The sequence below is a fragment of the Panthera onca genome, chromosome E1 (assembly GCF_046562875.1).
Source record: "Panthera onca isolate mPanOnc1 chromosome E1, mPanOnc1 haplotype 2, whole genome shotgun sequence".
NCBI lineage: Eukaryota > Metazoa > Chordata > Mammalia > Carnivora > Felidae > Panthera > Panthera onca.
The window spans coordinates 10,785,506-10,811,771 of record NC_138352.1 but is presented as its reverse complement, the minus strand read 5'-3'; the positions used below and the strand labels follow the sequence as shown (position 1 = coordinate 10,811,771).

The 26,266-nt window shown below is 59.3% G+C and overlaps 2 protein-coding genes across 8 annotated transcripts in view; one reads left to right on the top strand and one right to left on the bottom strand.

The window, feature by feature from the left end:
• The first annotated feature begins 96 nt into the window (after positions 1-96).
• Positions 97-15,385, top strand: UNC13D (unc-13 homolog D). 3 transcript variants are annotated; one of them, XM_078438143.2, is made up of 33 exons: positions 97-858; positions 1,172-1,380; positions 2,097-2,132; positions 2,411-2,518; positions 2,636-2,695; positions 2,781-2,847; positions 3,090-3,270; positions 3,618-3,662; positions 3,800-3,868; positions 4,044-4,113; positions 4,303-4,407; positions 4,518-4,610; positions 4,685-4,788; positions 6,363-6,480; positions 6,585-6,709; positions 6,846-6,936; positions 7,019-7,075; positions 7,155-7,252; positions 7,358-7,409; positions 7,488-7,621; positions 7,700-7,820; positions 8,179-8,322; positions 8,523-8,621; positions 8,725-8,931; positions 9,096-9,164; positions 10,281-10,360; positions 11,927-12,032; positions 12,107-12,178; positions 12,590-12,673; positions 12,770-12,890; positions 13,117-13,240; positions 13,678-13,874; positions 14,643-15,385. In XM_078438143.2, exons 2-33 carry the CDS (start codon positions 1,264-1,266, stop codon positions 14,762-14,764), a joined length of 3,276 nt encoding a protein of 1,091 aa, XP_078294269.2. In that variant the 5' UTR covers positions 97-858; positions 1,172-1,263; the 3' UTR covers positions 14,765-15,385. The 3 variants fall into 3 exon arrangements, 2 of the variants coding, with proteins under 2 accessions (XP_078294269.2, XP_078294270.2); XM_078438144.2 differs by lacking the exon at positions 97-858 and adding an exon at positions 1,822-1,961 and having other exon boundaries at positions 1,281-1,380; XR_013552202.2 differs by lacking the exons at positions 97-858; positions 13,117-13,240 and having other exon boundaries at positions 985-1,380; positions 14,643-14,747.
• Positions 15,386-16,792: 1,407 nt separating this feature from the next.
• UNK (unk zinc finger) overlaps positions 16,793-26,266 on the bottom strand; it is a 32,737-nt gene continuing 23,263 nt past the window's right edge. For 4 of the 5 annotated variants that reach the window (XM_060645363.3, XM_060645358.3, XM_078438145.2 and 1 more), the window contains 9 exons: positions 25,034-25,176; positions 24,408-24,608; positions 23,758-23,823; positions 23,098-23,272; positions 22,193-22,294; positions 21,858-22,046; positions 19,310-19,491; positions 18,435-18,692; positions 16,793-17,633 (listed from right to left, as the gene is read on the bottom strand). In XM_060645363.3, coding sequence (XP_060501346.1) covers positions 17,478-17,633; positions 18,435-18,692; positions 19,310-19,491; positions 21,858-22,046; positions 22,193-22,294; positions 23,098-23,272; positions 23,758-23,823; positions 24,408-24,608; positions 25,034-25,176 — 1,472 coding nt within the window. In that variant the 3' untranslated portion in view covers positions 16,793-17,477. The remainder of the gene's footprint in view (positions 17,634-18,434; positions 18,693-19,309; positions 19,492-21,857; positions 22,047-22,192; positions 22,295-23,097; positions 23,273-23,757; positions 23,824-24,407; positions 24,609-25,033; positions 25,177-26,266) is intronic. The other variant, XM_060645362.3, reaches the window with a different exon arrangement.

Sequence of the window (26,266 nt, the reverse complement as noted above, 5' to 3'; positions counted from 1 at the left end):
TAATATATTAACGTGAAATAAACCCTGTTTGCACCTTGATTTGTTTGCTGAAAATGTGAAGTAGTAAAAATGAAGTGACTGGACCTGTCTGGCTCTGTGTGTGGTGACCAGCGTGATCTCTTGGGAAGAGAGAACTGGCTGCTAAGGGCCCTGGGGAGACTGTTCCCGCCCCGTGTGACAGCCCCTTGTTCCCACAGCGCGTTGGGGCCCAGGACCGCTCCGGCCTCCCACGTCTCCATTCCACGGTGGTTACTCAGCAACTTCGCCCTCCCACGGGGTCCCCTGGGGCCTGGGGCAGCCCAGCAGCTGTCCTGGGCTGGGAGCTTTAGAACCAGGGGCCGGGCTGCTGTGCTCACCACCTCGTGGAAGGGTGCCTGTGGGAGGGACATGTCAGGTGGCCCCTCCTGCGGGTGCCTTCTCCTTGTGAAGCTCCGTGCCTGGGAGCAGGGAAGAGCCAACCTCCGTGCCCAGGCCTGCACCCCCCTGGGCCCTGGCCTGGAGGAAGGCCATGGGTGTGGCATCCGTGCCTCTGGGAGCTCAGAAAGCCCAGCACTGAAGTGTCCTATTTTCCTGTCCCTTCTTGCTGGGCTGCACGGTCTCTCCAGCCTCGTCCTCTGGCCAGCCCCACCCAGGAGTCCCTGGGGTTGGCTAACCCCCTACAAGGGCATGTGAAGGGAGCACCCTGTTGATGTCCTTGCGGGGGCAGGGGCCCCAGGGCCGTCTCCGCCCAGCACAGCTTGGCCCAGTCACCTTGGTGGAATGTCACCTGTGGAGTGGAGCAGGCTGAGCAGTTCGCTGCCCGCTCGGGAGATGCCTCTCTGGAGCCCCCACCCTGTGCCCTGCCCAGCTCCGCTCTAGGTCTGTGGGTGAGAACCCCACCGACACGGGGCAGCTCCCCTGGGCCCCTGGCCCAGCCGGGTGCACAGCTGGGAGGGGACAGGGTGGCGCTGACGCCCCCTGCTGGGGAACGCTGGACGCCCCCCGTCTCCCGGCCTCTGTGGGAGGGTGGGGTGGAGCCGGACCCGCCCACCGGGTCCACCTGCCTCCCGTTCGGGAGAGTTCCTCCCAGGACCCCAGCAGGCCGGAGGGAGGAAGGTACCGGCCTGAGAGGTGGTGAAACCCTGACCGGAACCTCCCCCAGCCCGCCGGCCCCCACCCCTCCCTGGCGCAGGGTGGCACCCGGTGCTCTTTGCATAATCCTGTGGCTTCTCGATCTTCACCCTGCGGCAGCGGCGGCAGAGGGGAAGGGCAGAACGGGCCACCATGGCGACACACCTCTCCCAGTCCCAGCGGCGCCCTCCCCTCTTACGCCAGGCCATCAAGATAAGGCGCCGCAGGGTCAGAGATCTGCAGGATCCCCTGCCCCGAACGGCTCAGGAGGTAGGAGTGACCTCAGTGAGGAGAGTGGCCAGGGTGCGGGGCTCCACCTCTCACGGGCTGGGGCTAGGGGTGTGGTCCCTTCCCTGCCTTTCACGGCACCTGGGCAGGACCTTCTGGGTTGGCAGACCGGGGGCTGCCGCGTGTTCTCTGGGCCATCCTGGGCCTCAGGTCTTGGGGTCTGAGGCTCTCTGAGCCTGTCCCTTTGGTGGGGCCACCCCACCCCATCCTCTGCTCCTCCAGCTCCAAAGTCACCAGCTGTTAGGGAGCGGCCCTGCCGTGGGCTGGGGTGCTGGGGGGGGGCGGGGGTGGGGACCAGCTGAGCGGCCCCCAGGCCTGCTTGGCATGTCCCCCAGTCTCCCACCTCCACTGCTGGGCCTCACTTCCGCTGCTGGGGTGTGAGCGTGGCCGACCCGATAAGCGGTGCTGCTTCCTCTGGGGAAGGAAGGGAGGTTGGGGCCACGGGTGCCGCAAGCTCACCCTGCTGGGGCAGCCAAGCGCCAATGGACTTCAGCCGCGGCCAGCCAGGGGACCAGGAAGGCGGTCCGGGGCCTGGACTCCCGGGAGGCCTGCTGTGGGAACAGGTGTGCAGCCCTGGTGGGTTGGAGGCCGGGGACCCCGCAGCCCTAGGCCTGGGCCTGCTCGGTGAGGAGCCATTCCTGCTGTCTGAGCCCTGGTCCAGGCCTTGGGGACATCTGTCTTTTCACCTTGCTCCCCAGATCGAGCCTCCATCCCACCACTTCTCCCCTGAAGAGGTAAGAATCAGAGTATTGGGGAGGCAGTGAGGTGCTGGGAGGCAGCCCCACATTCTTCAGAACACTCTCCTTGGCCACTGGCCAAGGCTGATGGCAACAGCAGGGGAGGGAGACTTCTGGGTCTTAACCCCCCCATCCCCTACACGTTGGGGGTGCCTTGTCCCAGCTTTGGGAGTGCAGTGCTGGTGCCAGGGGTAGATGGAGGGGGACGGGGTGGGAGGGGGCTCACCTTGCAGTGGGCTGACAGGGGTCCCTGAGGTGACTGTGCTGTGCCTCAGCGGGCCCTACTCTACGAGGAAGCTCTCTACACCATCCTGCACCGCCTGGGTCAGCCTGAGCCCAACCATGTGACGGAGGCCTCAGAGCTGCTTCGATACCTGCAGGAGGTGAGCCCAGCCCCCACTCTGCCCGCCATCCTGCAGCCTGGACTCAGGCAGGAGTCCTCTTCCCCACCGGCCGTCCCCACCCTGTGCCCTAAGTCTCTTACGCTCCCATCCCACCAGGCCTTCCACATGGGGCCCGAGGAACACCAGCAGCTGCTGCAGAAGGTCCAGAAGCTTGAGGTAACCCTGGTCCAGGTCCTCCCTAGGCTAGGACAGGGAAGCCCAGCTCCCTCCAGGAGTCAGGCTCACCCTCCCATCCTTCCAGAAGCCAATATTTTGTCTGAAGGCAACGGTGAAACAAGCCAAGGGCATTCTGGGCAAAGACGTCAGTGGTGAGTAGAGGGTGAGGGTCCCTGAGGGCCTTCTTGCCAACATCTCCTCCCCATCAGGCTGTCCCAGAACTGGGAGGGAGCTCCCATCTCCCAGACGTCCCCCGGGGCTCACCTGGGTGCTGCTGACCCCGGGCCCTTCGAGTCTGTGGATGGGCTGGGGCTCTGCCCCTGGGGTGATGAGGGAGTCTCCCAGGGAGCCTGGCCAACACCCTGGTGGCCTCGTCCTTCCCCCCCTTCCCCAGGATTCAGTGACCCCTACTGCCTGCTGGGCATTGAGCAGGGGGTAGGCGCGCCAGGAGGCAGCCCTGGGTCCCGGCATCGGCAGAAGGCTGTGGTGAGGCACACCATCCCAGAGGAGCAGACCCACCGCACCCAGGTCATCACCCAGACCCTCAACCCTGTCTGGGAGGAGACCTTCATCCTGTACGTGGCCCGGCCCCAGCCCCTATCCCCTCAGTGAGATCAGCGGGACTTCCTGACTCAGGGGAGGTGACTTGGCCTGACCGGAGGAGGAGCCTACTCCCTGGGCCAGAGATAGACGGGAGACCAGACAGGACAGAGCAGTGGTCCACGTGTGCAGGCGGGGTGTGGAGGGTTGGACTGGGTTGGTCCGGGGGGTAGGCCGAAGCCTTGCCTTAGAGGACGGAGGAGCAGTTTGCTAGGAGGGGTCAGACTGGACAGTGGCGGAGTGGGGGAGGGAGCTCCCAGGGACAGGCTCTGGTTGGCTCCGGCCCTCCAAGGCCCTCAGCCGTGCTCTCTCCTCCCTGTAGGGAGTTTGAGGACATAAGCAACTCAAGCTTCCATCTGGACATGTGGTGAGGGGCGTCCCCTGCCTGGCGGGGTCAGGGAGAGAAAGGGGGCGAGTGGGGGCGGGGTAGACCCTCCTCCCAAAGGGGTCAGGGGCTCCCAGGACACCCTCCCTGCCTCCTGCTCAGACCTTCGCCCCCCTCAGGGACCTGGATACCGTGGAGTCTGTCAGACAGAAGCTCGGGGAACTCACCGATCTGCATGGGCTGCGGAGGTGAATGCCGTGGGGAGCAGGTTCCTGGGGAGGGCGTGTGGGCCCCTCTGCCCTCCCCGTGCGTGCGGGTTGTCTGCTGGGCTGCAGGCTGTGTCTGGGCCCAGGATGGGGACGGATCCCAGCCTGACCCCTCAGGGTCTTGGCCCATCCCCCTCATGGACCCTGCCTGAAACAGGATCTTTAAGGAGGCCCGGAAGGACAAAGGCCAGGATGATTTTCTGGGGAACGTGGTTCTGAGGCTACAGGTGAGTGGGGTCAGGAAAGAGGCTCAGGAGAGAGACCGAACGGGGGTTCACGAGGAGTTCAGGGGAGCGGTACTGGGTCCACACCAAGCAGGGCCTGGGGTCTCCCTCCTCTTGCCTCCTCTGCCCCCAACTGTGTGAGATTCGTGCCACTCATGGGCACGGGCACCCCCTGCCCGCCCTTCCCGCCAGGACCTACGCTGCCAAGAGGATCAGTGGTACCCTCTGGAGCCCTGCACCGAGACCTACCCCGACCGCGGTCAGTGCCACCTCCAGTTCCAGCTCATTCACAAGCGGGTAGGTCGGGGGCCGGGTGCAGGGACCGTCCAGGGGCCTGCCTGGGGTGGCTGGACGGGCCGCACCGGGCGCGGGGCCCTCCACTCGCCGCCGTGCTGGCCCCGTTGCAGAGAGCCACCGCGGCCAGCCGCTCCCAGCCCAGCTACACGGTGCACCTCCACCTGCTGCAGCAGCTCGTGTCCCACGAGGTCACCCAGCACCAGGTACTGCCCTCCCAGCGCCGGGTGGCACGGGACTCGCCTGCTGGGTCCTGACACCCCTCCACCTGTCCCCGCAGGCGGGCAGTACCTCCTGGGACGGGTCGCTGAGTCCCCAGGCTGCTACCATCCTCTTTCTCCATGCCACGCAGAAGGACCTGTCCGACTTCCACCAGTCCCTGGCGTGAGTGCATGGCCCAGCACCCGGGAGGGTCGCCTGTCCTCCTACAGGCTGGCAGCTCAAAGTCGAACCCTCGGGAGATTTCTGTTTGGCCCCAACTGTGTGTTCTAAGTTGTTTTTGTTTTATTTACGTGGGTTTATTTACGCCGGTTTATTTACGTGGGTTTATTTACGCGGTTTGGGTGTACAGAGAGAGAGAGAGAAGCCCGAGCAAGCTCCTTGCCGTCGGCATAGAGCCTGATGCGGGGCTCGAACTCAGGTCACGACCTGAGCCGAAATCAGGAGTTGGACGCTTCTCCGGCGGTCTCCCTGTGTTTTAAGTTTTGAGTCAGTTGCCCACTTTTACAAATCTGGAGGTTTTCCACATGGAGTCGCGTGTCCGGCTTCCTACGGACCCTAAGTGCTGTCGTTCTGCTGGGCTGTAGCTGGCCACGACGGAGCGCACGGCCTCCCCGGCCCCTCACGGCTGCCATCGGCCCACGTCACTCCCTGGCATTTGAATTCGCCACCCCTGCCCCAGATCGGCAGCCCCGTCTTCCAGCACCACCACCCTTGAGTCAACAGACTTGCGCGCCGGCATTACCACATCTGTGTTGAGGGCCTGTCCCATCCCCTGTGCCCCAAGAGGTTGTGGGAACGAGGGAAGGGGCACGCGCGAGTCCTCAGATGTTCCTGTGCGGGTGAGGAGTACAGAACTGGGGGCACCCCGGGCGCTGGCCAGGCCAGGAGGAATGACGGTGCCCGCTGCCCCGGGGCCACGGCTGACACTTGGCACTTGAGTAGGGGCCGGAAGGGGGCTGGGGGAGAGGGGCAGCTTGTAGGACCCTGGGCAGGTGGGTATTCCCAGATAGGCGGACAGGGGATGTGGGTGAGGCTGGGCCTGGGAACAGACACCCACAGCGAGGGCCCAGGGTCCTGCGGGGCCCGAGCATGCAGTGCGGTGTCCCGGTCGGGACGAGGCCTGTCCCTGGGCTGCTCTTCTCTTCGTCCTCCTTCAGTGTCCCGCTTGGGCCACATTTCAGCTTGGTCATCACCTCTGTGCAGTGTCCCCTAAACTGTCTATGGGGCAGTCCCAGCTGATGTTTGGCACGTGTGCATGAAGGCTCAAGTCTCCAAATCTTTTTTTCGAAAGAAGCAAGAAATCCTGAATTCTTATTTTTTTTATATTAAATATTTTTTTTTAACGTTTATTTATTTTTGAGAAAGAGAGAGAGCACGCATGAGCAGCGGGAGGGGCAGAGAGAGAGATGGAGAATCTCTCTGCTGTGAGCTCAGAGCCGGACGCGGGGCTCAAACTCACAACCGTGAGATCATGACCTGAGCTGAAATCAAGAGTCCGCCCCTTGACCAACTGAGCCAGCCAGGCGCCCCGAGATCCTGAATCTTTAAGTCACAAATATCCCAATTTGAGGAACAGATGATTCATTTACATGTTTGAAAAACAACTTGATGAGGTTGATGGGGGTCCATAGGAGGTCTGGGGGGCAGGGCACCTCGCTGTCCCTCCCCAGGGCCGGTGAGCAGCGGGAAGGACGCTGCCCCGCCTGGCGGGGCTGAGGGCTTCCTGTCCGCTGCAGGCAGTGGCTGGCCTATAGTCGTCTCTACCAGAGCCTGGAGTTCCCGAGCAGCTGCCTCCTGCACCCCATCACCAGCATCGAGTACCAGTGGATCCAGGGCCGGCTCAAGGCAGAACAGGTGGGCTGGGGTGGAATGAGGGGTGTTGGGCAGGCAGAGCTCAGGGTGCGGGGATGGCGGTCCGGGCCCCCTAAAGCAGCTCCCGACTCTGCCTGGCCCTGCAGCAAGAAGAGCTGGCTGCCTCGTTCCGCAACCTGCTGGCCTACGGCCTCTCCCTCATCAGGAGGTTCCGGTCTGTTTTCCCCCTCTCTGTCCCCGACTCCCCAGCCCGGCTGCAATCGCTTCTCAGGTCAGCGGCCACCCCTTCCCCTTCTTCAGTGAGGCCAGGAACGAGGGTGCCCGCAGGGATGCGGCAGCCTGCTGGGGATGGGAGGGGAGGGTACAGGGGCAGCGGGCATCCTGGACCCAGCTGTCTGTCCCCACAGGGTCCTGGTACAGATGTGCAAGATGAAGGCCTTTAGGGAGCTGTGCCCCGACAGCGCCCCCCTGCCCCGCCTGGTGACCGAGGCGCTGCGGGTATGGGTACTCACCCCGGGGACGAGGAGGGCACGTGCCTGAGCCTAGTGACCCTCCCTGCTCACCGCCTCTTTGCCCGCAGACCGGCACCGTCGAATGGTTCCACCTGAAGCAGCAGCACCATCAGCCCATGGTGCAGGTGAGGGGGCTCGGGCAGGGCGGCGGGGTGGGGTGCTCGCCCCTTGCAGCCCTGCTCAGCGCGCCTCTGTCCCTGCCAGGGCATGCTGCAGGCAGGCAAGGCCTTGCTGAGCCTGGTGCAGGACATCGTTGGCGACCTACACCAGTGCCAGCGCACGTGGAACAAGATCTTCCAGAAGTGAGCGGGTGGCTGGGTTGGGAGGTAGTGCGGCAGGGGCTCAGAAGAGGGACCAGAAGGAGCCCTGTGTGTGCCACCAGGTCACACCTGTCGCCTTCCTTCCAGTGCCCTCAAGGTCAACCTCTTCTCCGTGGCTTTCCTGGAGCTTCAGTGGCTGGTGAGTCTCGCCCCGCGTCTCCGGGCCGTGCCCTCGACCCTGGCTCTGGAGCCCCGTCCCCATGCCTTCCCTTCGCAGGTGGCCAAGCGGGTACAGGACCACACGGCGGTGGTGGCGGGCAGCGCCGTGTCCCCGGAGGTGGGCGAGAGTCTATTCCAGCTCTATGTCAGCCTCAAGGAGCTCTGCCAGCTGGCCCCAGTCCCCGCAGAGAGGTGGGCAGTGGCGGGTCAGCACAAGAGAGAGAGGAGGGCTGGGGAGAGGCTCCCAGGCTGAGCCCCGGCCCTCCCCAGGGACGGAGTCCTGGCCCTGGATGGCTTTCACCGCTGGTTCCAGCCCGCCGTCCCCTCCTGGCTGCAGAAGACGTACAGTGTGGCCCTGGCGCGGGTGCAGCGCGCTGTGCAGATGGATGAGGTGGGGGCGGGGCCCGAGACCAGGGACGGGGTCCCGGCTTTGGGGGTGGGGCTCGGGGCTCTGCTTGTACCTCCAGGATGTGCAGAAGCTGGTAACCGGCCCTTGAAGCCAGTTGTGCAAAACACCGCCTCCTGATATCCTTGGTGTAGAGCGTGGCTTTCCTTCACAGACTGATCTGTGCAGCCGGGGCGGGGGGGGGGGGTCCCTGGGTGGGGAGCCTCGCTCGCACCCCTGGTAGTCCGCCCCCCCACCCCCGGCCCCGCCCCGTCCTGCATGCTTGCGGAAGGAAGGAGGGAGGGAGGAGCAGGAATCTGGCAAGGCCTGAGCCCTCCTCTCTGCACCCTCTCCCATCCCCCAGTTGGTGCCCCTGGGCGAACTGACCAAGCACAGCACATCAGCCGTGGATCTGTCCACCTGTTTCGCCCAGATCAGCCATACTGCCCGGCAGCTGGACTGGCCCGACCCGGAGGAGGCCTTCATGATCACCGTCAAGTTTGTGGAGGTGCGGCGTCTTCGTGGGTCCTTCCCCTCCTTTCTAGGACAGCCCCTTTTCACTCACCCTCTCTCTCCCCAGCTCCTCCTGCCCCGGCAGCCTCCGAAGGCCTGTGTCTTAAGTCCCCAAGTCACCGAGATTTCCGTGCCTCTCCACCTTGACCCCCTCGTGGGCTCCCCCCCGCGTTGATCCTCCTCTCCCCACCCCAGGATACCTGTCGGCTGGCCCTGGTGTACTGCAGCCTCATAAAGACCCGGGCCCGGGAGCTCTCCGCAGGCCAGAAGGACCAGGGCCAGGCGGCCAACATGGTAAGGGCCGGACCTGGGTGTCGGGGACCGGGGCGGGGGTAGGGGCTGCCGGTCCCGGCACAACCCCGGAAGCTCTGCCTCCTGCGCCCGTGCCTGCCCTCAGCTGTGCGTGGTGGTGAACGACATGGAGCAGCTGCGGCTGGTGATCGGCAAGCTGCCCACCCAGCTGGCATGGGAGGCGCTGGAACAGCGGGTAGGGGCTGTGCTGGAGCAGGGGCAGCTGCAGAACACGCTGCATGCCCAGCTGCAGGGCGCGCTGGCCGGGCTGGGCCACGAGATCCGCACTGGCGTCCGCACCCTGGCCGAGCAGGTACCTTGTCTGATCCGCAGGGCACCCCCCCCCCCCGCCCCCCACCGGACTTGGGCTGACGTCCGGCCCCTACCCCTTCCCGAACCTAAACCCGGGCTCCAAGTGGCCTGGCCCCGTCCTCCCCGCACTCACGCCCCGGTCTCCCTCCTGCTTTGTGTCCGCAGCTGGAGGTGGGCATTGCCAAGCACATCCAGAAGCTCGTGACTGTCAAGGAGTCTGTCCTGCCTGAGGATGTGAGTGGCCCTCCCTGCTCAGCTTTGCCAAAGGGGCTTAGGGTGGCAGGGAGCTGAAGTCGGTGGGATGTCAGCGATGAGTCCCCCAGACTTGGGCCAGAAGTGTTCCCTCCTGGACCTCGGTTTCCTCCTTGGATGCTAAGGGGGCAGGGTTGGGTCATTCCACGGACTCCCCCAGCATTAGTGTGGGGACTGCAGTCGGGGGGAGCTTGGACTTTGCAGCCAGACAGATCTGGGCGTGCATCCTTCTCAGCTCCTGTCTGCACAAGCCAGCTGATTCGAGCGTCCTCACCCGTCAGGGGGCACAGTGATGCGTACCTTTGCTTGTTTGGGAGACGCTGACTCATTAAGTCATCAACTATTGAAGCACTCACTCTGTCCCAGGCACTGATTTAGGCACTGGGATATATATCAATGAACAAAAATTACGAAAAGTCCGCCCTTCCCAGAGCTTACATTCTGGTAGGGGAGGTGGCAGAGCCAAGTACATGTATGTAACTAGAACCATATGTACGTGTGTGTGTGCGTGCACACACATGGCATGTTAGATAATAAGTGCTAGAGAAAATGGAGATATTTTTATTTATTTATTTTAATTTTTTTTTAACGTTTATTTATTTTTGAGACAGAGAGAGACAGAGCATGAACGGGGGAGGGGCAGAGAGAGAGGGAGACACAGAATCGGAAGCAGGCTCCAGGCTCTGAGCCATCAGCCCAGAGCCCGACGCAGGGCTCGAACTCACGGACCGCGAGATCGTGACCTGAGCTGAAGTCGGACGCTTAACCGACTGCGCCACCCAGGCGCCCCGAAAATGGAGATATTTTTAGACAGTGGCTGGAGAAAGCCTTCCTCAAGGGTGACAGCTGAGCCCAGACCTAAAGGAAGCCAGAGAAGGAGCCATGAGGATTTCCAGGGGAGGGAATGGCAAAGGCCAGGGCCCCGAGCCAGGACCGCGCGTACAGGAGGCCAGTGTGGCTGGAGCCGGCTGTGGGCAGGGGTCAGGTCCTGCAGGCGTCCCAAAGCAAGGGCACAAAAGCTCCCGGTCCTGTTTGCCCTTCCGAGTCAGGGCATGGGAATGGGCCAGAACCAGACGTGCTGCCCACCCCTCTCCCCAGGCCATTCTGCCCCTGATGAAGTTTCTGGAAGTGAAGCTCTGCTACATGAACGCCAACTTGGTGCAGGAGAACTTCAACAGGTCTGCGGCAGCCTCCCGCCCTGCGGCGCCCCACCGCCTCCCACCAGCCCCTCTTTCCCGGCCTCAGCATCCATTCTCAGGGGAGGATGCAACCAGCCTCTGCTTCAAGGCTCACCTCCAGGGACAGGGGGCTCACTTCCTCACACACTTGCCCATTTCCCTTTAGGCTGAGCAGAAAGCTGCCTTCTCCTTTAGCCGTGGGCTGTCTGTGGGCCTTGCTGGCTCATCTCCCCTCCTAACGTTACAGGCAATGGGTATTCTCCCATGATTCAGGGGAACTTCTAGTTAGGGTGCCTTTAAAAAAATTTTTTTTAATGTTTATTTTTGAGAGAGGGAGAGAGAGAGAGAGAGAGAGAGAGACAGACAGAATGTGAGCAGGGGAGGGGCTGAGTGAGAGGGAGACATAGTATCCAAAGCAGGCTCCAGGCTCTCCACACAGAGCCTGATGTGGGGCTTGAACCCACGAATGGTGAGATCAGATCATGACCTAAGCCGAAATCGGGCACTTAACCGACTGAGCCTCCCAGGTGCCCCTAGTTAGGGTCTCTCTTCGAGCAGGGGCCTGGGCAGCATGGCTAGAAGTCAAGGGTGTGGGCCCCAGCCCACCTGAATTCAGACTCTAGCTTTGCTGTTGCTCGGTGGGCGGAGTGCACAGATTACTCAAGTTTTCCGTGCAGATGATCATAGTTCTGGCCTTTAATGAGGACCAAGTGAGTCACGTGGGGTGTCGAATGTAGCGCCTGTGCAAAGGAAGTGGTTGGCGCACTGCAGACCGATGGCCGTGGGTCCTCCCCATGGGATCCGGGCTCTGAGGCTGCTGCCCTGCTCCCCGCGTACCCCTCCTGGTGCAGCGGCCCCCGGGAAGCCCGCCTTCTTCATTTCTCAGGCCACAACATGCCATTTGTTCAGCTGAAACAGAGTTAAATCCCCACTCCAGGGATTTCACTCACTGCTGTCTCAACAGCCATTAGAACATTGTCTGGGGGCATAATAAGCACCCAAATATGTTGACTACATTAACTACCTTTACTTAGTATGACCTTCCCCGTTCTTAATTACACAACCCATTTTTTTTTTTTTTTTTTTTTTTTGTACTTAACTGCCTGAATCTACTTTGGCGTGTCAAAATTCAGTTCTTTCAGGTAGTTAGTAGGACTGTGGCTTGGTTGCTATTTTTTTCTCCTGACAGTTTATCCATCCTTATCCATGCTGGAATCCTCTTCATTCTGGCCACTCCTCTACTGAATCCTGATTCTGTCACTGGGGGACCAGCCTCCCCTCCCCACCTTGTTTGTTGGGGTTTGATAATCCTACTGAGCAGGCTTCTCTGCTAGGTTATGAGACACATTGGTTGGGACTGGCCCCGCCCACCTGCCCCCCCACCCCTTGTCCTCCCTGCCCCACTCCTGCCTGTGGCTCCAGCCCTACCTGAGAAGCAGGTAGAAGTGGAGGGTGGGGGTGGGGAGGAGCTGGGGGTGGGTCTGGGTCCCTTTCTCAAGAGTGTCTCTGCTCCCTCCCCTTCCACCCTCCTATCCTGTGACTGATGTCCTCTGCACCTCACCCCAGCCTTCTGACCCTGCTCTGGACCCACACCCTCACCGTCCTGGTGGAAGTGGCCGCCTCCCAGCGGAGCTGCCCCCTGGCCTCTAGCAGGCTGAAGATTGCACTTCAGGTAATAATAGCAGTGACCACAAATAATCCTGGTGGGAGGCTGCCTGGGGTCACCTCTGATGTCTCACCCCCTAGAATCTGGAGGTCTGCTTCTACGCAGAGGGCTGTGGCCTGCCACCTGAGGCCCTGCACACAGCCACCTTCCAGGTAGGGGTCTTCTGGTGAGCTGGTTGGGTGGGTGGAGGGGGGGGGGACACCTGCCTTTCTGTGCTCACCTGTGTCATCACGGATGGGGCCCAGCACGAAAAGAAAATGTGAGCCCCCTTTTCAGAAATTATTGAAAATTTAAAGGCAGCCACAGCAGAGCTTTGGTGTTTTAAACCAAGCATCAGGTTTTTTAAGCATGGTGAGGGGGTGGCTGTGCCACTGCAGGGGGAGCACGCCTGTGAAGCCCACCCTGTCTGTCCTGAGGGTGCATTCTGCGGTCGTGCATTCTGCGGCCAGTGCTTTCCATATCAAACTGACATCCCCTCTTGGCGGCAAGTTCCCAAAGGGCAGCCCTGGGCTGTGGTTGAGTGTGACAGTTCAGGTGACTTCTCAGCTGTGCCCCGTTCCCAGGCTCTGCAGAAAGACCTGGAGCTGCAGGCCGCTTCTAGCAGGGAGCTCATCCAGAAGTACTTCTGCAGCCGGATCCAGCAGCAGGTGAGGCTCTTTTCCTCCCTTGCGCTCCCTGTGTCCCTGGAGCCCCGCCTCCACTCTGCCCCAGCCGACACTGCCCATGCGCCCCACCCTTATTAGGCAGAAGCGGCTTCTGAGGAGTTAGGGGCGGTCACAGTCAAAGTCTCCTACCGCGCCTCTGAGCAGAAGCTGCGTGTGGAGCTGCTCAGCGCCTCCAGCCTGCTGCCCCTGGACTCCAATGGTGAGTGCAGGCTGTCCACTGGCCGCTCCCGAGTCTTTGCTCAGGCCCCCTTCCCCCGCGTCTCTGGCAGTTTGCTCCCGAGCGGGAGCACTGCGTGCAGTTTCTGCAGATCGCCAGGAGGGGGCGATGCCGCCGAACAGGGCGCGGCTGCAGGGGCCTGGACGAGGCGGGGAGCTGGGATATCCTTGGCAACGTGGCCTCCCCAGGTGACCTCCTCACTTGTCAGGCTCCAGCGACCCCTTTGTCCAACTGACCTTGGAGCCCAGGCACGAGTTCCCTGAGCTGGCCCCCCGGGAGACCCAAAAGCACAAGAAGGACCTTCACCCCCTGTTTGATGAGACCTTTGAATTGTGAGTGGGTCCCTGTACCTGCCACCCTTCCCCAGCCCCGGACCTCCCTCGGGCCTGCTCCTCCCACCTGAGGCCGACGGGCTCCCCTGAGATGACCGCATTTGGGTCCCAGGGAGGGGCACCTGGCACAGGGGTTTGCTGGGACCCCGGGAGGAGGAGCAGGACTGGAGGGGAAGACCCCCACCTGTTGGGCTGAGAGGCTTTCGCTTCCAGGGAAGGTCTGGGGACATAGGCCCTTGCTTTGAAGTATCAGCCCACAGAGGAGGAGCCAGGACATAACTAGGCTGAGAACTGGCTTTGCGATCCTAACTCCCACCTGTCTGCCCTCAGCCCTGTCCTGTCCTCAAGATCCAGGGGCGAACTGTGTGTGCGGGTGGGTGCCAGTGACCGTGGGGTGGGGGAGCAGGCAGCTGAGTCCCACTCTGTCCCCCACTCAGCCTGGTGCCTGCTGAGCCGTGCCGGAAGGACGGAGCTTGCCTCCTGCTCACGGTGCTGGACCATGACACGCTGGGGGCTGATGACTTGGAAGGGGAGGCCTTTCTGCCACTACGCTCAGTGCCGGGCCTGACTGGGACGGAGGAGCCTGGCGAGGTGCCTCAGACCCGTCTGCCCCTCACCTACCCTGCGCCCAACGGTAGGCCTGAGCCCCAGGGCAGACAGAGGCTGTGAGGCTTCGGGTGCGGGGCCAGGCCCGGCACTGGGGGTGCAGGGGAAGGGCAGCCTGTAAAACCTCAGGCAGTGGCCCCCAGGGAAGCAAATGAAGTCGGGGTCAGAGAAATCCCTCCTTGGGGGTGGAAGCCAGTGGAGTCTGCGTGGTGGCTCGTGCTGAGTAGATAGCTCAGTCTAATCAAGAGACCAGGGAAATTTGTTAGCCCAAGTGTGGTGGGACCCTCTAGTGGAGGAAGGTCACTAACAGGCTTACTTGGGGAGAGGGCCTGAGTGTCTCTGACCAGGGGGCACAGCCCAAGCATCCTCCAGGCTGGATAGTAAGAATAGGTCACATGTCCAAGCACTTAGGAGCCACTTGTAAGCACCTGACGCATGTTAACTCTCAATCGTACAACCACGCACTGTGGCAGGTGGTATTGCTGTTTTACAGATAAGTAAACTGAGGCACAAAGAGGCCGACTCCCTAGCCTAAGGTTCTCATGCAAAAAGGCAAGAGTTGCAGCCTGAAGCGCACCTCAGCCTCTTCCAATGCAGTTGGGTCCGTGTCTGTGCCAGTGCGGTTGAGCTAGGGGATGACCTCAGGCTGTCTCGTGAGCTTGGCTGGTGTGTGTCCATCGCTAGTTTTCAGGATGGCTGGGGAACGGGTCAGTGCTGTGACCCCCACCACTAGCCAGGCACTGCTTACCCCCACCCCCAGCGCCGCAGGCTGACCCCCAAACGCCTCTCTTCGCAGGGGATCCTATCCTGCAGCTGCTGGAGAGCCGGAAGGGTGATCGGGAGGCCCAGGTGTTTGTGAGGCTGCGGAGGCAGCGAGCCAAGCAGGCCTCCCAGCATGCCCCAAAGCCAGGGCGGTAGCAGTGGAGGTTGGGGAGGGGGCCGGGTGCCTGCAAGATCTGGGTTCTCCCCACCAGCCTGGCCTAACAGTCCGCAAGGGCCCTGCAAGTCTGGGGAACCCCGGTGTGCGGAAGGCCCAGTGTGTGGATCCTCTGGTCCTCCCACCAGAGGGGCCCGGGGCCCCTGTGGTATTTATACTCCCTCCCCCTGCCTCCAGCCCTGGCCTCAGCATTCTCTACCAAATTTCAGCACCAGGGGGAGGGGGCAGCTGTCTGCATCTCTGGCCCTCGCTCTCCTGTTGGGGAAGTGCTGCTCTGGCAGAGCTGCCTCCCTGCGTTTCTGGCCTGCCTATTCCAGTCACTGGGGTGGGGGGCTGGGCTCCCTGGGGCCTGCTCTTTAGCTCTCCTTCCCTGGTTCACTGGGGCTGGGGCTACCGCTGCCCTGAGAGGGAGCCTGGCTCCTCTCCTGAGGCGGGTACTGGGAACCTTCTGGCTCTGAAGAGGTGAGAACTGGCAGGCAGTGGGGCTGGCATAGAGGAGCAGGAAGGACAGCTTGGCCAACTGTGTCTACTGTGGACCCCTCCCTGGGACGGTTACCTGCCACGTAGAAACTTTCTTAGCAAAAATAAAAAACCAAAAACAATTCATTGTCCTCTAAGGAACTATGCTGTTGCCCTGCATCGGGGTCCAGGAGATTACAGTCAGGCCCTGCAATCCCCCTCCTCAGCCTTCAGGAGACCTTGAGCTGTCCCCCCACCTGTGGCCCACTCGGCCCCTCACTTCACCTTATAGAGCAGGGAGATGTGGGAGTAACTGACGTTCAAACAAAACACTACCAGGCATATCCGTGTGTGCGGTTGCCGCCTAGCACAAGGGCCTGATGCTCCCAAGGGGAGCACCATAAGTGGGGGTCTCCCAGGAGTTCAGTTGTGTGTCTATTCAAGGGCTGAGAGGAACGGAGTTGCAGCCTGGCCTGGGGGGGGAAGTGGCCCCTATGCTGAGAGAGCCCAAGGCCGGGTTGTCATATCTAGCTGTGTGACCCTCTCTGAGCCCACACAAGTATGATGGGGGAGGGTGGTGAAGGGGGTCAGTCGAGATCATCCAAGGCTCCTTTCAGCTCTGAACCTGAGATCCATACAGACAGCCCAGTAGCTGTGTTTCTTCACAGCTACCTACTAGGCCAGCTAAGAGCAGGGGGAGGAAAGAGGTGGCTCAAAGGCTGGGACCCTCAACCTTCCTTTTAGTGCTTTTGAGAGAAGACAGTTCTCCTCCTCTGAGAAACTACGAGGGGCCCTGTTGTGTTTTGCAAAACAGTAAGTGAATGGGTCCCAGCTGATGGGGCATAAGCTCTTTCTATAACCCAGGTGGGGCTGGATCTCCCTCACCCTCATGTAAACAAGCTACCACTGTTAAGTTCATATTTTATTTCCAATAGGTTTGGAGCTTTGTTGATTTTTGCATTTTTGTAAAAAAAAAGTTTTCACTTAATTCATTGAAAGCCCTTTCGTGCTGAGCCCAAGGAGAGCCTGGTCCAGGCCAGACCCTTCACAGCCCTCTTGCTCCCACCCCAGACCCCCAGAGCTGGGAGCAGGGTGGCTTCCCTCCACCCGCTCTGCCCTCCCACACCCACTGCATCTTTCTGTACAGAACAATTTTTAAAATGGAAGCTAAGACACACTATACATCGGACAGGCACGCACACACATGTACACAGGCGTCTGCTCCAAATGGGCAGGACGTCAGCTGCACTCAGAGAGCACCAAGGAATGCATACGGAGCCCCTCCCGGTGAGGAGGGCAGGGCCTGAGCCCTACCTTGGTCCTCAGTCCGTAGCTTCTCCCCACCAATTGCCCTGCTAGCTGCCAGAGGGAAGGGAGGAAACGGGGGCGGGGTGGGGGGGGGTGGGGGGAAGCTGACAGCAGCTGGGGGGTTATGAAGAGGGCAGTGCCAGTCTGGTAGGTGGCCCTGGGGCCAGGGAGGCTGCTTTTGGGGGCCCAGAGGGAGAGGACTGAGGTGGATGGATCCCTGGCCTCAGGAACCTGAGGGGTAGAACTCCTGGGCCTTGCCCCTCAAGGAGCTTCAAGGGCCCAGGGGTGGGAATGGGGCTGGCCCCTGCAGCTTTGGCCTGCCAGCCCCAGACTAAATACACATTTGGTAAACCTAGGAGCTAGGCTGACTTCGACCCCAGCACATCCCCCTCAAGCCTCACAGCTGGGAACCAGGTATGCCCTGGGGATGCCCACATCCCTGGCTCTCTCCCTGGCCTGGGGAGGTGCAGTGAACAGAGCCTGCCCTGAAGGCTTGGTCCCTCCCCTCAGCCCCTTCCAGCTTCCCGCTCAGGCCCCAGGAAGAAGTTAAAACTAGTTAGTTTCCCTACATTTAAAAAGAGACAGAAACATATCCCCTGCTGAAGCCCAGTGGGCGAAGAGGGGACTTTGTCTCTGCAGTGGAAAAGGAGGGAGTGGGCAAGGGGAGGGCTGCAAAATAGTTTTTTCTTTTAAAAAGTGCTTGGTAAGTCTGTTTTAAAGTGTGTGTCTATATCTATGTACAGATATACACACAGACACTGTTCACACACTGCCGCCCACGCATACCTACACACATACAGAAATGTATACATATACAGAATCATATACATATACATATACATACATACATACATACATACATATATATATACTTTAAAAAGTCCTAGGTAAGAAGATCTGAGCCAGGCCAGGGCCAGGCCTGCGGGGTCACGACTGGAGGGCGTGGGCCCGGCCAGGCTGGCAGACCGGGCACTCGCTGCCCTCGGCACAGAGCTCACACAGCACGGCGTGTTGGCACGGCAGCACCGCTCGGTTCTGTTCCTGACACTTAAGGCATTTCACCGACTGCATGTGGAACACGGCCTGCGGGAGAAAGTGACATCATGGTCACCAGCCTGGCCCTGAGTTGGACAAGGAGCTTTCTCAACATTCTCTTTGGTCCCCTTGATGAGGAACCAGAGGCACAGAGCTCAGCAGCATGGCTGCCAAGTGAGAGGGCAGAGTCAGAGTCCAGCCTGATGCCCTCAGGGCTCCCAATGTCTGCTTCCAGGGGTGCGGAGGGAGAGGGCAGGGCCAGTGCTGCTCTGCAGCCCCCACCCTGACGGGCTCTTTCTCCCACATAAGCCTCTGCCTCTTGTCTCGATCTCACAGGGACCCTCGGTCCTCAAACGAGAACAATGGGGCCTGGCTGCAAATGCCTGGTGAAAAAAAGAATGCACGCTCTGCTGTGCCATGCTCCCTGGGGATCCAGCAGGGCACCTAGGAATGCAGACAAAGTGGCCCTGGGGACCTAACTGTTCTGGAATGTCTTCTGGTATGTGCAGAGCTCACAGGAGAAGCGTCTCAATGTAACCGAAGGCCCAGGCCTAGTAATGCAGCTTGGGTCAGCCCCACCCTCAGAACTGTGGGGGCTGGGGCGGTGGGGGCGGTGGGGGGGAGTGTGGGCACTGACGCCTCCCTATCTCCAGCCTTCTCACCTCCCAGCAAGTGACATTTTCTCCTACCTCTCCTCCGAGAGGGCAGCATTTTGTGTCAGCCCAGCAGCTGGGCAGAGGCTCCCAGAAGGGTGGCTGTCCCTGGAGCAGCGTGGACCCATCCGAGTCCAAGCACTGCTGAGGCTGCTGTACACCCCCACCCAGCGCTCCCCTAACCTCCTGGGCTGACCTTGTCCACTTGTTCCAGGTGGGCCCGCAGCTGCTTCTGGAGGGAGTAGAGGGTGGAGAGTGAGAGGGCCTCCAGGTCGGAGAAGGTGGGCAGGGCCTGTGGGTCGGGGCCTGAGTGCAGCCGCTCCAGCTCTTCCTGTAGCTTCTTAACCTGCTCCTCCAGTGCATCCCGCTGCTCCCGGGCCAGCTCGCACTCAGCACCTGCTGCGCTGGCCCGCTCACCGGCCTCCTCTGCCTCCTTCTTCCAGGCATCACAAGCCTGTGGGCCCAACACACAGCACCTCATCTTGACGGCCCCCTGGCCCTGCAACCCTCCCCCCTTGCAAGTACACCTCTGAGAGCCTGCAGGGACCGCTGTGGCTGCGGGGCCTACTGGAGAGCTGGGTCAACTGTCTGGGGAGGGCACAGGCAGGGGGCTGACACTGCCTGCAGACAAGGGAGGTTTCAAGATCTGCAAGAGACCCTGTGTGTGTCAGGAAGGGGGCTGAAGCCAGCACGGCAGAGGAGCGCTAGGCAGAGCTGGGCATGTTGGCCAGCACCTGCAGGAGCAGCCAGGCTGTAGCTGGACAGAGGGACCATCTCAGAGCCTAGAACACCCTGGAAAGTCAGGGTTTCTGGGGAGAGTCAAGCAGTGCTGTGGGATCAAACCAAATAAGCAACTCACAGTGGGAATTCCGGGCCTGGGACACCAGCCAGCCCAGGGTCCTGACTGGCAAGGCAAGTGTTTCCACAGGGAAAGAAAGTGAACAAAACAAAATTTCTGCTCTGTCCTCCAGGACCCTGGGCCTCCCACCTCTGCGCCTCCTCTGCGTAAGATGGGTGAAGGCTGCATGCCATCAGGCCCTGGGAAGGCAAGTGGGTGTGGGGGCCCAGTACCTGCTTAGCCTGCTTCCAGGACTCCTCCCACTGCTTGATGGTGCTGTTGGCTTCTTCGAGCTCTTGCCGCAGCCGGGCCAGCTCAGCAGCCCCTGGCCCTGACAGGAAGGCAGGAGAAGTGCCTGGGGAGAAGCTACCAGAGGCAAAATGCTCCCAGATGCTGCTATTCATCCCATTCAGACCTGCATCATGAAATGGAGGAACATCAGGGTTCTGGAAGGCTTCAGACCCAGACCCTGGGCCCCATCCACCCCTGCCTGGAGGCTTCCAGGGGCTAGCTGTGCAAGGCTTCAGCAATATCAGGCCAGGGAATTTTACAGGGATGTGTTGGCCCCACAGCTGCATCAGACCTACCGTAGCATTACCTGCTACTTAACACTTAGCACTTAACTTCTGAGGCTTAGCAACCTCATCTGTAAAATGAGGTTGCCATCACTTGCCTCACAGTGATTCAGGGGACTTGGGAAGGACTGGAGGGACAGCAGTCTGTAAAGGTGGCAATTTGTGATTGTGACTTGACTGTTGGGCTAGAGAGGGGAGAACCCCCTTACACCTGCTGTGAGGCTAGGGAGGAAATTCGGGGGCAAAAATGTGGGCCAGAGCCTCAGATGATGGCAGAACTGTAGTAGGAAAAGTTCAGGGAACCCTGGTTCATTCTCCTTGGTTTATGATGAGTAAACAGGAAAAAAAAAAGGTGTTGCTAAGAATCACACAAACGGGGGGCGCCTGGGTGGCTCAGTCGATTGAGCGCCCGACTTCAGCTCAGGTCACGATCTCGCAGTCCGTGAGTTCGAGCCCCGTGTCGGGCTCTGGGCTGATGGCCCAGAGCCTGGAGCCTGCTTCCGATTCTGTGTCTCCCTCTCTCTCTGCCCCTCCCCCATTCATGCTCTGTCTCTCTCTGTCTCAAAAATAAATAAACGTTAAAAAAAAAAAAAAAAAAAGAATCACACAAACGGTAAACGGTGGAGACGATATAGGGTCAGGGCGTCTAACTCCAAAGGCTTACTTTCTCCAGTTAGCTGGGCTGCGCGCTCACCCAGCCATGTATTCATTTACTCCTTTGACAGATGTTTGCTAACACCATGTGCCTCGCTCTGTGGCCACCAGGGCAGCCCGTCTTCTAGAGGGGGACCCATACCCACCTCTGGCCTCATTCTGCCCACACTTCTCATTCTAATAACTTCTTTCTCACTCCCTTCCCACTAATCCAGCAAGGATTTTCCAGAAACCAAAGGATTCTTTCTGTCCTCCAAGCAACACATACACCCAAACTATGACAGATGTCATCCTATCTAGAGATCCTGAGATGTGCACTATCGATGAGCCTATCTGCCCTGTCCCCAGAGGTGGGAACTCACGACCAACAAAATGTCCTCCTGACAGCGAGCTCTTCCCATGCACCTCCCTCCGCACTCAGGTGGCACTTTCTCTCTTGACCGCGTCCAGGTCAGGTTCCCTCTATTATTCTGAATCACAAAGCCAGGCCTCTAACTCCACACAAGAGTGACAGTTTCTGAGTAGGCTCTACTGTCCGTGAAGGTCTGCCTCTCTGACTAGACCACGGCTCTGTGGCAGGAGGGACTGTTGAGCTCACACTCTATAAAACCCTGCTTGATAACTACACGGAGTGGAATGAAAGGAATGAAAGAGTGTGTGGCCAGCAAGAAGGGGTACAGTCAAGATGCTTCCAGAATACGAACAAGCCAGACAAATGTGACACAAAGCATCTGAAGCTAACAGAGCCAACATAAAATGGAACAGCCACCTTCAAAACTGGAAAGATGCTTAGAGATCAACGTGTTGCCCTGATCTCTGGTCAGAATGTCAAAGGTTGGCTCACAGGCTCAGGCTCAGTGTGACCAGGAAGCCCAGCACCCTCAGGAGAGGTTATTTCTTGATCTTCTCGAACAGCTGCTGGGGCGGGGCGGGGGCGGGGGGGGTGGTGGTGCTAAGAGCAGCAGCTGCTGTTTGAGAGGCAGCGAGCTGGGCACTGTGCTGTTTTACGCATTACCTCAGTGAACACTCACGCCAGCCTGCCCACGAGAGGGTACCCTGCCCGCGGTGGAGCCTGCAGCTCGCCAGGCCCTGCTTCTAGCCACTGTCATGTGATGTGCCCTCTAGAACCCCCCCAGTCCATCCCATTCCGGTTCTCATGTTCAACAGCCTTTGGGGTCACAGCCGGGTCTGCCTGGTGCCTCTGCTTCTAGGAAGGCCACCCTGAGCCTGGGGCAAGCCTGTGCAGACTTCTCCCTTCGTCTCTTTCCCTCACATTATTTCATTTAAGCCTTGCACCTTCCTTATGAGGAGGAGGATGCCATTATTTCTACAAACTTTAAAGCACAGGAAACTAAAAGAGGCTAAGCCACCTTGTCCAGGTGTACCCAGCTAAGGGAAATGTGGGGCAGGGACCCGACCCACCTCCAAGCTCTGAGTCCCTGCTCCAACCTCTACTCTGCACTGCCTCTGGCTATGGACAAAGTGGCCAAAAGCACTTCTAAAAGCCCAGACCCTGCTGCCCCAGGTCTTGGAGAGACACACCCCCTCTTACCCAAAGATCCATGTGATGCTGAGGTCCCCAAAAATGTGTTTTCGGACTGGCTCAGGTGGCCCTGGGGCTGCTGCAGGAAATGCGAGGAGAGGCTGACAGGAGGGGACGGGGATGCTGAGTGGAAGGAAGCAGAACTGCCCAAGGAGCCAGGGATATTCACGGGTGCAGAGCTCTGCAGCAAACTGCCACCTAGAAGAGAGGCCCCAGAGGGCCCAGTGAAGGCGGGGCAAGCTACCCAGAGCCACGTAAGCAGGGGAAGGCTCGCCTGCGCAGCGCGGGCCAGGCTGGACCCCTAGGAGCCCTCCCTCATGCGCTGCCCACCCACTACCCAGTACCAATTGTGATGCTGCCTGGGTGGGGCACCGTGCTGTTATCGAAAGTCTTCTCTAGGGCAGCCACCCCAAACTCATTCAGGTCCAGGTCATCCAGGGCAGACTCTGGGGACACACAGATTGGTACATAAACCTCCTTGCCTCCCAAGGGGCCACAGAATCCTGAGGTTCCAGGCCTCGTCTCCAGGACCCACCTCTACTGCCTCCTATTCATGCTCGGCCCCACTAGACCCAGGCTCTCAAGCCTCTGCCTGTCGGGCTGCTCCTTTGCCAACATGGACACCCTGTGCTGTGTGCCTTGCCACGTCCGGCTCAGATGGCTCTCTTCCAAAGCCTTCTGATACCTCTCCTGATGTTACAGCTTGTATGTCTCATCCTTGAGCTCTCAAGGGCAGGAAACAGATCTTTGGGCCCTCAGTGGCTAATGCACAGTAGGTGCTTGACAAACACCCACTGCCCTCTGCTGAACTAGACTGGGAGGCTGGGAACAATGTCCCTCCTCGAGGGCAGGAACACCCTATCTGCATCTCTGCCAGCCTGGTGCCTGAAACACGACCCGCCACAAAGTGCCACTCATAAAGGGCTGCTGACAGAGAAGGGCAGTTGTGTAGGTTGTCTGCTACATAAGGGTACCTAGTGAGAGTATAAGGCTGCATTGGTCCAAGGGAAGAGGCGGCTCTTCCTAATTTCCACAACAGAGCAATAGCTAATTTGCTATAAGGGCTATAAGGGCCCTACACCCTGGGCTCATTTTCCCTTTAGGTCAAAGGGCTCAGAGTGCCCACCTTCTGACTCTCCCAAGGTAAATGTCTACAGTGACAAGCACCCCGGTTTGGATCTCACTCGAGAGCTAGTTTCTCTGACTCCAGACCCAGTCCAGATCTTGGCAATAGAAACGGCCTAATTACCTATGACTGACTCTACCGTGTCGCTGGTGGGATAGAAGGGCAGAGCATTTGCATTCATGCCAGGGACGCTGCTGGTGCCAGCAGGGCTAGGGGGCGTAGCTGCCAGGCTGGAGGTGATACTAGAAGAGATGCTTGAGGTCAGGGGGCTGCCCACGGGAAGGATGCCCAGCATGTCCTGCAACGAGAGAATGAGGAGGAGAGACAATGGGGTGCCCGCTCATGGAAGCCATGGCCAGGGGCTGGAGGGAAATGGTGCAAACCAGGGCTCATCCAGTTGCCCCCAAGCTCAGACGGGACCCCACCCACTCAACACCTTGCTGCAAGGCTGGAGTTGGGACAGCTGTGGCTTACAGGCTGCAGGGCCCACTCACCCTAGAGTCCTGCAGTAGGGGAAGGGAGAAGTGAGTACAGCGCCTGACACAGTATAGACGCTCAAGAAATATTTTTTTGACTAACTCATGAGTGAGTCCAGGAGGTAAGGGATTGCAGGGCCTGGCCTGACCCCTACCTCTCTGGATTTAGGGCTGGGGCCCCACCTTAGTTCGGCCCTCGGGTTATGGGGAAAGCAGCGGCCCCCTTCTGCAAAGCCTGGGGTTCTGGGCCTATCCTGTCAACAGCAGGGGTTCCAGAAGGGGAGGAAGGGGGCTGAGAGCTGTATACCTGTTTGGGCTGAAGCAGAGGCTGCTCTTGGCTCCTGGGCTCTAGTGAGTGGGGTTTTAACTTGGCCTAAGAAAGAAAAGTCAGGGAGCACGGGATTCATGTGGTGCTAGGAAGGGCCCCTGAGTACAGGAGTCTTCCCAAGCATCCACCTGCCATGGCCCACTGAGGCTGCAGGCACCTGTCACACAGTCCCCCTCCACACACATACCCTGCTCTCCCTCCCCACCCCTACTCCACTCCCTACTCTAGGAACCAGGGGAGCTGTTCCCCTCCTCCCTGGTGACTCCAAGCCTCAGATAAGTCCAGTGAGGGACACTCTTGCCTGTTCCCCCAAGGCCCTGCCACTCTATCAAGGCAGCATAAGGCAGGGAAAAGACCAGATGGTGGGACAGGAGACCGAGGGTGGAGTCCCTGCTCCTCTATTAACTGGGTCTGTGAGAGGGTCAGGTGCCTGGCCACGCTAACTTTCCTGTTTCCATCTGTAACAATGGGATGGGCTCCCTCACTCTGCTCAGGGTCAAAGAGGCTGAGGACAGGGGCTTCCCAGCTCCCAGTCATATTCCCCACAGCCAGGCCAGGACAGCTCTCCAGGGCTTCTCCTGCCCCCTGCAGAAGGCTAACCTCACTGGACTTCCCCTTGCGTCCCTTACCTGGCATTTGAAATTTTTCAGGTACTCGGTTCCCACCTGGTCTTCCCTCTCAAAGCCAGGAGCCTTCTTATAGCTGCCAGGGGCAAGGCCAGACTCCCCAGGGAAGACAATGCCTTCCAGGTTCGGGGGCTTCCTGATGGAGCCCGGGGGGGAGCCACAGAGGTTAGATGGGCTGCCTAGGTTGCTGTTTCTACAGAGGAGCTGCAGAGAAGAAAGGGAGTGGCTTGGTGGGCAAAATGTGGGCTAGGCCATGGCCCATCCTCTGTCCCCTCCACAGAGGGAGATTCTTCAGCAAGGGGCTCCGTTCTATTTTCAACTGCCAGTGGGCAGCAACTACCACGCAGGGTAGTCTCCGTGAGGAAGTTATGGGGGAACTGTGACCGAAGGCTTTTGTCCCTTCTACCAGCTCTACCCAGGCTGACCAACACAGGCTCTGGGGACCCCACCCACCACTAGATCTTTGATAGAAAAACCCTGGGGCAGAAAGGGCAGAACTCCTTGGCCTGAGGCAAAATACCAGGGCCCCCTCCTCCAAGCACAGGCTGAGAGGGCACTGGGAGCATTAGAGGCAGGTGTTGACTCCTGGCTAGGCATGGTGCCCACCCACTCCCTGGATAGGCACGTACGGCGCTGAGGTCAGGGGCATGCGGGCTGGAGGGGCTCACGGGCACGGAGTCTCCGGCAGCAGACGGCATGTACAAGACAGGACCCGGCTGAGTGGGGCTGGACACGGTTGAGGAAGGTTGCAGGTCGTCACTGAGGGGTGGCTCTGCAAGAGACAGAGTCAGGCTGTCAGCAGGCTCCTTGCCAGCTCTGTCCCTCCAAACACACACTGGGATCTTTTTCAAAGGAGACCATGCACCCTCTGTATATAAAGGGAAAGCTCCTCCCTTATTTCTATTAATACTGTGTACTGTGTGCTTACTTTGTGCCAAGCACTTTGTATTCACCGTGAATCTTCACAATGACTAGAAGATACAAATAACATCAGAGTCTCCATTTCACAGATAAGGAAACTGAGGCTCATAGAAGTAATCTCCCTAGGTGACAGAGCTGAGTTGGGATTTGTACCCTGATCTGTACTACTCCAAAGCCTGAGCCATTAATTATTTCCCTGTGTTGCCTCAATAGGTGGTCCCAGTTGCCCATGGCTGGCGACGATCTCTGTGCCAAGAATATTCCCCTTCCTAGGGCCCTCAGCTTATTTTTGACCCTAATCCCAGATATAAGGCCTGAGCCTGAGAAGACGTTAAGGACAACCAGAGCAGCGGTTTGTGGTTGACAAGGGTTCCAACTTGAGCTCCAGCTCTAAGATGGGTATTGGCGGTCTAGACTGCCGTGCGAGAACTGAGTGCCTCGCTATCCAGTAGCTATGAGCCACATGTGGCTAGCAAGCACTCACAACAGTGAGTTGTGTTGTGAGTGAGGGCTGAACTGAAATGTGCTGCAGTTATTCAATTACACAACAGATTTCAAAGACTTAGTTTGGACCAAAAAAAAAAAAAAAAAAAAGTAAAATATCTTGATTTTTTACAGTAATTATTTTTGAAATGATATTTTACACTGGGTTAAGTAAAGGGACGTTAACATTAATTTAACCTATTTCTTTTGCCTTTTTTTTTTTTTTTTAACATGGTTACTAGATCTAAAATGACACAAGAAGGGCTGCATTACATTTTGATCAGACAGCCCTGCTCTCAGCAGGACAGAGTGCCATGTTCAATTAGGGATGTCTGCCATGGATGGGGCATGGGGTGGCTGCTGAGATCTGCCTAGTTGGCTCTGGAAGGGTGCTTCATTCTGCCTGTGATTGTGAGTGCCCGACCAGGGACCTGGTCCTGCTCTGTCTCACGACCTTG

Bases quoted from the DNA above. Each gene is read 5' to 3' on its own strand.
- UNC13D (XM_078438143.2), top strand. From the start codon at position 1,264: ATGGCGACACACCTCTCCCAGTCCCAGCGGCGCCCTCCCCTCTTACGC. The intron at 7,253-7,357 runs GTGAGCGGGTGG...CCTTCCTTCCAG, and splicing joins TGGAACAAGATCTTCCAGAA to TGCCCTCAAGGTCAACCTCT. The intron at 7,410-7,487 runs GTGAGTCTCGCC...TTCCCTTCGCAG, and splicing joins TCCTGGAGCTTCAGTGGCTG to GTGGCCAAGCGGGTACAGGA.